The 11,108-nt window shown below is 40.9% G+C and overlaps 1 protein-coding gene across 1 annotated transcript; it reads left to right on the top strand.

Annotated features, from left to right (window-relative positions):
* The first annotated feature begins 207 nt into the window (after positions 1-207).
* On the top strand, positions 208-11,108 carry LOC140334841 (perforin-1-like). The gene is made up of 4 exons (XM_072417103.1): positions 208-260; positions 6,695-7,262; positions 7,563-7,929; positions 9,188-11,108. Exons 2-4 carry the CDS (start codon positions 6,724-6,726, stop codon positions 9,905-9,907), a joined length of 1,626 nt encoding a protein of 541 aa, XP_072273204.1. The 5' UTR covers positions 208-260; positions 6,695-6,723; the 3' UTR covers positions 9,908-11,108.

Below are 11,108 nucleotides of genomic sequence, written 5' to 3'. Positions count from 1 at the left end.
GCAGAGTCCATACACAGCTATTGGACAGTCTAAGAGATACATCATCTCTATAGAAGACATGATCTCGGTGGAAGGTTTCGCAGCACTGGGTGGGTGTTGATGCAATAGATTGGTGTGAAGAGCTGTGATGGGTTTTCTCAGTCAGATGATTGGTTCTGTGACTCCCCCTGCACAATTTATATATTCAGCCACCTCCAGTCTACATCCTGTGTTTGTGTGTTCAGCACTGAGATCTCGGGGAAGTGACATCTAATCACCAGGTAAGATCATCCTCGTTTTCTCATATTACTGACCATTATATTATTGTATGAAGTCAGTCGATAGAATGTCTATCCATGCATAGAAAGTTACTAATTGTTGCCCCTTTATATAAATCTCTGAGCTGAATACAAAGAGCTGAATGGACTCTTGGAAATGGATGTGGAAACTTTGGAAAAGTTGATTAATGTTGCTTTTTAGCAAACTTTTGAAAAATTTGTATTTCAAAATTTCTAAACCAAAAGTCCCATTGAAGTCCATAAAAGGATATAAAAAGTGTTTATTACAAAGCAGAAAATGAGACAAAATGTTATGCAAATGGTTTGGCATGCAATGGGACACAAATATTGAAAATTTGGAATTTGGTTTGGGAAATTAGGAAATACATCATTAATGAGCTCTAGAAACCTTGAAAGTCTCATTTGCCACGGTTACCTGGTAAACATATCTTTATGGCTTATGGGATGCTCAGACAGCACTTGAAATATGGTGGGAAAAGACCTAAGTAGCTCAAAAACTTATCTTTGGGGGGAGGGGTGGGTGGGAGATATGGAGAACAGAAGATACCCAGGAATTACCCATAATTTGGGGCTGACATGGATCGCGAACTTTGGAGTGGTAAGATAAGTAGAGTGGTAGTCATTGGTGCACAAGTATTATTATTATCCAGTATTTCTATTGCTCCGACATATTATGCAGCACTTTTCAAAGTCCATAGTCATGTCACAATCTGTCCTTACCATCTAATATCCCTACCACACTTACATCTTACTATCATAATCCAAGGCTAGGGGGTAGATGACCCAACGGAATATTTTTGTAATGTGCGAAGAAACCCGCACAAACATAAGAAAGCATACAAACTCCATGCTAGCCATGTTCCATGCGGGTCATTAAGCCTCCATGCTGCCATCATTAGACCCTGGTTTCAAAAACATTCTGAAAGTTTGGTCCTTTTGAAGTTCTCAGAAGCTTGTTGGGAAACAGTCGTATTAATCCTAAAAATTGGAAAATGTTTGGGACATTCGTATTCATTATATTTGATCTGAATTTAATGCCATCCAGGTTTTGGAGTCAGTTCATATTTAGTGTTTTTGGATTTAGTAAGGTACAATGTCTGATCGAGCTAGGGCAAATTTTTGGGAATACCCAAATACAAAGCAAAGATTACCTTGCCACTGCTCGCCTTTACCTGTACATTGAGGGCAACTGCTGCCCAGGCTACCAACAAGCTCCATGCTGCTCTTACCCGCTATAAGAAACAATGGTATCACGGTACATGGTGGTGAGAATTCTCATGGGATTGTTATTCTGATCCCTGACCAAGAGCTGCGATTGGGAACGCTCACTGCCATATACCTTACAGCCTGTTTGCTTTTTACAATAAATATAAATGGCTAACCCAAGTTAGCTCAAACAATAGGTTTATTTAATTCTAAAAGAAACTTCAAAGCAAGTTTAAAAGAGTCACAGTGTAGTACTAATCATTATTTTACTCAATGTTCAATGAACGTCCAGTGTGACATTCCATTAATACGACCATAGTACAGTGCAGGTTTCCATGGATCCGTGAGTCCATGAATAAGGCAGTGTAGTGTCCCGTACCCCGACGCATTTCTCCCATATAGGCTTCTTCAAGGGCGTTTGTAAAGGAGACACATCATGCAAACTTTCATATAGACGATATCATGAAGTGGGGATATATCGGAGTTCTCCGATAGTATCCACATAGAATGCAAGTTAGGAATGTCCACTTGGGAAGCCAACATTGCAGTGCAGATAGCAAATGAACTGGGTTCACATTCTGCATCCTACAAGGGCTCTGGTTAGGAACCCTTTGCTGTTCCTGGATCTTGCTGCGGCTTGTAGTATCAGGTGAAATAATTTTCCATGTAAGTTGCCCATTCAATATAGCATGGCAGCAGCGTACTATATTAGCAGCAACACTACTGATAATCATACGGAAATGATGACTATTTTATCCTATGTTATGCTATGTATGTACAGACCTAACATCAATAAAACCGTCTCTATGTGACTTGCAATAACTCAACAGGAAGTAACGTCTTGTTAAACTGACAAATGTTCTATATGGTTGTGGTATTGTTTTCCTTTTGTGGTATAATACCTCTATGTAAAATACACAACCTGAAAACATCTGAAAGAGAGGAATCCGAGTTTCTATTCTGGTTCCAGGAATTCCGGCAATCAGATTACCATGCTCATCTAAACATAAGTTTCAGTCTGAGCTTTATCGTTCAATGCTCACACTGTAGGAACGTATGTCACTGTCTGTGGGTTAGAGTCACGCAATATGTGTCATCAATATGTGTCAATCATCCACTTACTAAAATGTTCCAGTAAGCTGTATATTGTATGGGTGTTGCAGATCTAAGTGTCCTCAATTTTCTGTTTTATCGTCATTGTAATTCTCAGTCTAGCCAAAGCATTGGGTTTATTCCTTTTAGACCAAAAGTAAATGATAGAAACCCTCATGGGTGTACAGCTGTGTTCAGAATAATAGCAGTGTGTTAAAAAAAAATGAAAAAATCTGAGAATCCCCATATTAGCTTTAATGTTCACAGAAATGCATTGGGAGCTCTGCACGTTATTCAACGTCACAGCATGAAGAAAAATTGATTCTATTTGTGTTATCCCAGAAAGTGAAGAAATGGGAATATCGGGCTGTTCTGAATATTAGCAGTATTCTTTTTTACAAACATTCGCTGTATAAACTGAGTTTCCAAATTTTTCTTTACTTTCATTAACTAAAATGAAAAATACAAGGAACAGGGTTTTGATGAGACCAAAATACTATGTATATTGTTAGTGCATTAGTAGTAGGACAAGTACTTAGTTTGTAATATGTACACATCCCATGTTGCCTTGTCCCATTTTTTTGTGATGGGAGTTAAGCCGCATACACATGTGCAATAATTTTACAATCCTTTCACAATCCTTTCCAATGCCTAGCACTGCACGATGCATGAACGAGTCCTGTACATACAGCACCGTTCTGCTCCATAGAGGGGAGGGGGGGGGGGGGCGACGGAGCGGCACTCTGCCGCATGCTCTCCCCCTTCCACTGCATTAGGAACGTTAGTCGTCCATTGTCGGTGGATCCGCCAGGATGGTCATTCGGACGATGGACGACTGGCACTGTACACATGCCATATTCCTGCCTGATATTGGCCCTAAGACGATTATCGGGCGAGAACCATTGAACATGTGTACGTAGCTTTAATGGCAAGCGCCTAGACAGATAATTCTCTAACACAATTAGCAAGTATTTACAATTCTCTAACTGTGCATAGAGGATGTAGGGAAAGGTAGAATGTGAGTTTTAGCACGGCCTATGAACCCGATGTATTTCACCCTTAAGCTTCCTCAGGGGTATTAGAGCCGCCGTAGAACAGAGATGTCGTCTATGGTGGATGGTGAAAACATAGGACTGGAAGGTTCTCACACTGTTGATTCTCAATATGGTAAGTAGATAAATAGAAGAAGGATTTAGGAGGGAGTTTGACGTTGATGGAGATAAATTTGGTTATTTTGGCACTGGAAATCTTGATGATGTGGAGTTAGTTGGAATGTATCAGCCCCGAGGTAGTGTGGCATGTCAGCGTGTGCGTGCATAGCCTTTTTCTTTTTCATTTCTTTGTATGTTTAAGGGATCAGGCCACCAACCACTACTCCATGTAGGGTTATACATATCTTTAAACCTCCTTTTCCTCTTTCTTTTTATCTCATTATTTCCTTTCAATCACTAAACTAATATTTAGTTGTATGAGAACTGCTGCACATCTGTGTTGTATGGAGTCCACCAACTTCTATCACCTGTGCACAGGTATTCCAGCCCAGGATAGTTGGACTCCATTTCAAAATTCTTCTACATTTCTTGGCTTTGCATTTTTTATGTCACCCCACAAGTTTTCTATTGGATGAAGGTCTGGTTGGGGTTGTTGTCTTGTTGAAAGACCAGTTTCAAGGACATTTCCTCTTTGGCATAAGGTAACATGACCTCTTCAAGTATTTTGATGTATTCAGACTGATCAATGATCCCTAGTATGCGATAAACCCAACACAATAAAATGAGAAACATCCCTGTATCGTGGTGCATTACCACCATGCTTTACAGTGTACTGTGGCTTGAAATTAGTGTTTGGGTGTTGTTGGACAAGTTGTCTGCGGCTCTTAAGCTGCGTACACACTTCCAATTTTTATCGTTGGAAATGAACGACGAACGAACGACGAACGATCGATTGGTCAAAAATCTTTCGTAAAAAAAGTAACCAACGAAGCCGACGAACGAGAATAGTCCCTGGAAATGAGCGACCGGACCGGCGGATCGGATTGGATGACGATCGTTTACCATCTATCGTGTGTACGGTCGTTCAGTGATCGTTCATGGTCTGAGCATGCGCGGTGAACGAACGTTCGCTCACTTCCTGTGGTGCACGTCACTTCCTGTATCGTTCAAAAGATCGCATCTATTGTGTGTACAATATCTGCGAACGATCCTGTCGTTATCTGCATGTACAGGATCCGTGCTATACGATCGTTTGCAGATATCGTGCAGGATTGTTCGCCGTTCGTTTACCAACGATAATTATTGGAAGTGTGTACGTAGCTTTAGATCCAAAAAAAAAACAATCTTGCTTTTATCAGTCCACAAAATGTTGCATCCTTTATCTTTAGGCCAGGTGTTCTTTCCAAAACTTTAATCTCTTCAGCCTCTTTTTTTCCCATTGGGACTATGCAGGGGCATTTAGCTAATTGTTCGGGGGCTTTGTAGGGGCTTCTGGATGTTAGCTTGAAGGCTTTGCAGGGCCTTTTTGCCGATAGCTCGGGGGGTTTACAGGGGCTTCTTGCTGATAGCTCAGGGGCTTTATGGGGGCCTCTTGATGATAGCATTGCTTGACATTGTTTTTTTCTAATTATAACTCTTATAACTTTACACCTTTCATCTTCCTGGAGCTGATCAGTGGCTCAGTCTTCTATTTATTCCAAGGATAGTTTTCTGTTTTCTTCCACATCTTTCAGGTTTTGAATATTTTAAAGCATTTCAGATAATTTTAGCCATCATTTTCTGCTCTTCTTTATATGTTTTTCCTTCTCCGATCAACGTTTTGGAATGTCTGGAAGCCATTGTACTCAAATTTTCATAGAGAAATGTGCTGTTATGACACATACAACATTTACTGCCTTCCTTCCTTACATAAGGGGCAGAATTCACTAATTCAACTCCACACTGCTATTATTCTGAATAGTCTGATATTCCATTTTTTGTAAAAGCATAAAACAAATTGGATCCATTTCATGTTTTGATTTGGAATAGTATGTGCAGAGTTCCTAATGCATTTACGTGTATGGTAATAAAAGCTATTATAAGGATTATGAGCTTCATTCACCTTTTAAAATGCATTGCTCATATTCTAAACAACTGTATATTGCTATTTGTGTCCTAATGGAGAATTTTTGTAGCCCAGATGAACTTTTAGTTTGTTTCAGATGCACCAAAAAAAGGTGCACAAAATCTTTTAGTTCATTTTCATTAGAAATAAGCTACAGTCTGAGAAGAAAAACCACTTAATTTTGTTAGGATCCTCCAGGGAAGGGACATTGTGGGAAGTTGTGGTTTCTCTGTAGAGGTCCAATACTTTTTACTAAGGAACATAAGTTTTCCTGATTGCAAACATATAGACATATAGACATCTGTCTTAGCAAAGGGAGCCTTGGTCCCCTGCTAAGAGACCACTGTTATATTTCTCTGCAGCATCAGGAGGAAGACTTCTCAGACTGTGGCTCCCTATGAGTAAGAAAAGAGCTGGTAGTCCTATAGATGGTCATCCAACATATTATAGTGGTGCAATAATGGGTGGCATCACCAGTGCCTTGAAATCCTTCTGCATATTTGCACTTGTAAGCCCTGCCCAGGTGCATATAGCTTCCATGTTCCTGGTGCAACAACAGAAAGACTTTCCCAAATGAAAGGATGGTGATTGGTTGCTTTAGTGTAGCCTTGCTCCCTTCTGGAAAGAAGGATGGACCTTGAGAAGAGTTTTACAATAGGCTTGTTTGGGGTGCCACAAAATAATCCCATATAGGGCACCATGTAGCCTGAGGCCCATCCTGTATGTTTGGAATGTTGCAAAGGATCAGCATTACGGCTGATGTTATCTAAGTTATTCAGATATGCCACTGGCAATGGTAAATTGTCACCCCACCAGGCAGTAGCCATTTCTGTCATTATTTAAACACATAGACCAGTGTTCCTCCAGTGATTACCACTGAGAGATTTGAACTTCTTCCCACTGGCTGGCAATTTAAAAGTCCACCACTGTGATGTACGGTAAGCTATGGATATAGTAATCATGGCAGGGATTCCTTAGTAATTAATACACAGATTCTAAATTTGGTCTTCTTTCTTCTGCAGGCTATTTGACCCATGAAACGGTCTAAAAAATGTGGGTCATTGTGATTCTTCTAAGTTTTGCCACCTTTGTCTCCTGCCAAACTCGCCCTCCACTCACCTACGCCTGCCGGACTGCCCAGAAACAAGAATGTAATAAAGTCCATTTTGTTCCTGGTCACAATCTTCTCGGTCAAGGCTTTGACATTGTGACAATGAAGCCAACCAAAGCTCATCTGCTGGATCTCCAAAGGTTTTTAACAAAAGAAAAAACTTGCACCGTCTGTCACAACCCCTACATGAACAAGGCTTGGCAGAAGTTGCCTCTAGCTATGGTGGACTGGAAGCCGCAGTCATACTGTTCTCGGAAGATCAGCAGTGCAGTCTCACAATCTTCAACAACTTTGGCTGAGGAAGCTGCATCAGAGGTGAAGAATGACTGGGAAGTTGGTCTAGAGCTTGAACATAATGAGGTGAAGGGCCGTGTGGTAATGGCCGGTTCCCAATCCCATGTGGCACAGTTTGGTCAAAGTAAGACCAGCACAGATCGCTATACCTTTATCAAGCACCATCTGAGTTGTGTCTATTACAGGTACATGAACATCAATACTATCAATTGATAATATTAAACCTGCTAAAGTTTACATTTTCATTTTTCATCATTTTTTTTCTTCTTCCATCTTACATTAAAATAGATTAAGGCCAATTGGTCTAGTATACAAAAGAATTATTTAGATGGCTCCTCTGCTGGCCCAGCACCTATTAACCACCAAGCATCCACAATTCAATCTCCATGAAATGCAACAGAATTCTGATATAAGCAATATAATGATAGGAAAATAAGTTTATGTATGTTTTCTTGAAACTTTTTCTAATTTCTTTCCTTCTCCAGTTTCCGACTTACAAACCTCCATCATCTGACCAAATCTCTGAGACAGGCCTTGAGATCTCTTCCACCAACTTATGATGCCAGTACTCAAGCTCGCTACAGACAACTAATTAAAATCTTTGGCACTCATTATATTAATCAGGCTGATGTAGGAGGCCAAGTGCAAGAGATCAATGCCATCAAGACCTGCCAAGTCTCCATGGATGGTAATTCTGTGGATGAAGTGAAGGATTGTCTAAATATGGAGGCTTCACTTGCAGTCGTTGGGAAAGTTGAGGCAAATGCCAAAGTTAGTGCCTGCAATGATCAAAGCCAAAAGTCTAACAAGGGGGAGAGCTTCCACCAGAAGTACAATGAGAGGAGTTGGGAGGTGAGTTGAACATTGGAAATTTGAAAAAAAAAATGATATATAAATACAGAGATATTTTTACATATTTATGATGTATATCAATAGTGTTGTATTTATATTTCCTGCCCTGAAGTTAATGTCTTATAAAACACGTTTCTACTATTCAAGCTGCCTATTATGCTGAAACAGCCCTTACTAAAGTGGCCAATGACCATCAGAGCTCAAGGCTCAAGTCTCAAGGCAACTTTTCCCTGCTCCTTCTCCTTTCCTCTGTTATCTCCCCCTTCTAATACAAATCATGGAAAAAAATACCCTCAAAGCTGCTCTTTTTATTGCTCCAATGACCTACTAATGGCTTCCTCACTCATAACCTCGTCACATGCACGGCTCCAAGACATATCCAGAGCTGCCCCCACTTTCTGGAATGGTCTTCCTCATCATATTTGGCCTGTTTCTACTTTCTACACGTTTAAAAACCTTTAAAACCATTTTTTCAAACTCACCCACCCATCTTCTTTGGCCTCATAAACCCTCACTACTTACCCATCATTCCATATCCCCCTCCTATTGTCTGATAGTTCCCCCACCCTTTAGATTGTAAGCTCTTCTGGTCAGGATCCTCCCCTCCTGTGTCACTGTCTGTATCTGTCCATCATTTGCAACCCCAATTTATGTGCAGCGCTGCCTAATTTGTTAGTGCTATAAATACAGTTTAATAATAATACCTTAATTGGCTGGCTTAGTATCACACTAACAAGATAAGATAACGAGGACACTTCCAAACTTGGAGAGAATGAAAGTCACCCTGTGCTAACTCTACTTTATTACAACTAGAGAAGTAGGAAAAATTGTTTTTTACTTTCCTAGCAGTTAAAATTCAGACATACATGGCCATTTGACAAAGCCTGAACAGGGGCAGCAACAATAAGAACCCATAGTGTCTATAGTGATATCATCAATCATATCACACAGATTGCCTCGATACAATATCAACTTGAATATGTACTCAACGACATTGACTTTGTAGACTACCAACAATAAGGGCACATTGATTGCTGTTGTGCACTGCCAGCAACAAAGAGAACAAAAAATTGCTCTAGTAGAGAGGGTGGCAGCCTGGAACCATTGATTTTATGTTAGATTGTGTAATTGGCATTTAGTATCATAATGTGTAGGTGCTGTGTGTCATCCCTACTTCTCTAGTCCCTGGCCTATGTTAGCACGTAAACTAAGAACTGATGACTGTTTATTTTCCATTTTGTTTTCTCTGTGAACTTAGGTAAGAGGAGGAAAGATTACGTTTGAGCAGCTCTCTTTTGACACAAAGAATGGAGATGGTGCAGCTTCTTTTGAGACTTGGATGGAAAGCCTAAAGACTGACCCTGATATTGTAACCTACTCTCTGGATCCCATTCACAATCTGCTCGAATCCGGGGGACCTCAGCAAAAGAACTTACGCAAAGCAATAAGTGATTATATCAAGGAGATGGCACTGGTTAAGAACTGCTCATGCCCGTCGGGTTCACAATTGATCCCTGGGAAAGAGTGCAACTGTGTATGTCCTGGTAGCCTGAGCAAGAATATGAACTGCTGCCCAACCAAATGGGGATTAGCCAAAGTGGTTGTCACTGTAAAAAGTGGATCAAACCTTTGGGGTGACTACACATCCAAGACTGATGCCTTTGTAAAAGTAAGCATTGGACGTTCTCGTGTTCAGACGTACACCATATGGAACAATAATAATCCAAATTGGCACATGCGGCTTGACCTTGGTGTTTTAGAACTAAGCTCAATATCCACCTTGAGGGTGGAGGTTTGGGATGAGGATAATAAATACGATGATGACCTACTTGGAGTATGTCAAAAATCAATCAACAGTGGAGTGAAGGAAGACATTTGTTATCTTCAGCATGGAAGTGTTACCTTTACAGTGGATGCACAATGTGTTCCTCATCTGAGTGGTCCTCTTTGTAAGGACTATGTGGCTTCACTCAATTAAATGTGTGTTATAAATGTAACCCGTTTTTTTTTAAGGAACATAGAACATCCGTGCTTATTTGTCTATCTGCAAAGCAAACTTCAAACAAAGTAGCATACAGGGGACTAAACATAGGGAGCTGTTTTACTGCCAAATGATTTGTATTTCTGTCCATTCCGTCAAAGGATTTACACAATCTAATCAGAGAGCACAACAAGCTAGATGACAACACTCTGCGATAATAAATTCAATAGCGTCCTCTCTCCACCACAGCTTGTTGATTTGGCAGTGAAAGAGCAGAGGCAGACTGATAAGGCCATCTCTCCTTTCTCTTGTTAACACAATTGCATTTAGCAGACCTGAATGGCTTCATATCCTATCACTCCCTTTACCCATCTAAGTTCTCAATAGCTCAAGCTAAATGTTCCCATAAGGCCACTTGGCCAGGGACCAAGGACAGCATTACAGCATTTCTATGTGGAACCTGGTGCTGCTGGCTGACAAGCTCTACAGTAACAGAACGCACAAAGGGAAAGTAATTATACCAAGGTCACATACAGAGCAAAGATCTGGGCGATACAAAGATCAGGGTGACGTCTTTATTGAAGGCATTACCTGTCTCTCTACATTCTATTCTCCCTCTCAATACCCCATCTCTCCTCTATCACTGTCCAACTCTCCCCCACTCTTTTCTTCTTTCTTCTCTCTCTATTTCCTCCCTCTCTGTCTCTCTCAACTCCATCTCTCTACTTTATCTGCCCTTCTCTCTATACCATCTTTCTCTCTCTCCCTCTCTACTTCCTCTCTCTTTCTCGACCTTCCTGCCTTCCCCCTCTTTTTCCCTATTTCTCTCTCCTTTCCACCTCTCTTCCATGTCCCTCCGTGCATCTCTGTCCCCCTATTTTCCCGTCTCCCTCTTTCTCTATCTTTCTCATTCTCTCTTTCACTCTCTTGTCCATTCTCTCTTTCTCTCTCATTAGTTCTCCCTCTTTCTTTCGTTCCCTCGCTCTTTCTTTCTCTTATTCTCTCTCTCTAGTTCCTTCTTGCACTCGCGTTCGTTCATTCTCTGTCTCTCTCTCCTCTGTTCTCCCTCTCGTCCATTCTCTCTCTCTCTCTCTCTCATTTGTTCTTTGTCTCTCTTTCTCGTTCGCTCTTCCTCTCTCTCCCTCGTACGCTTTCTCTCTCTAGTTCACTCTCTCATTCGTTCTCCTCTCTCTCTCTC

The sequence above is a fragment of the Pyxicephalus adspersus genome, chromosome 7 (assembly GCF_032062135.1).
Source record: "Pyxicephalus adspersus chromosome 7, UCB_Pads_2.0, whole genome shotgun sequence".
Taxonomy (NCBI): domain Eukaryota; kingdom Metazoa; phylum Chordata; class Amphibia; order Anura; family Pyxicephalidae; genus Pyxicephalus; species Pyxicephalus adspersus.
The sequence above is the reverse complement of the archived record's forward strand: the minus strand, read 5'-3'. Positions and strand labels throughout refer to the sequence as shown.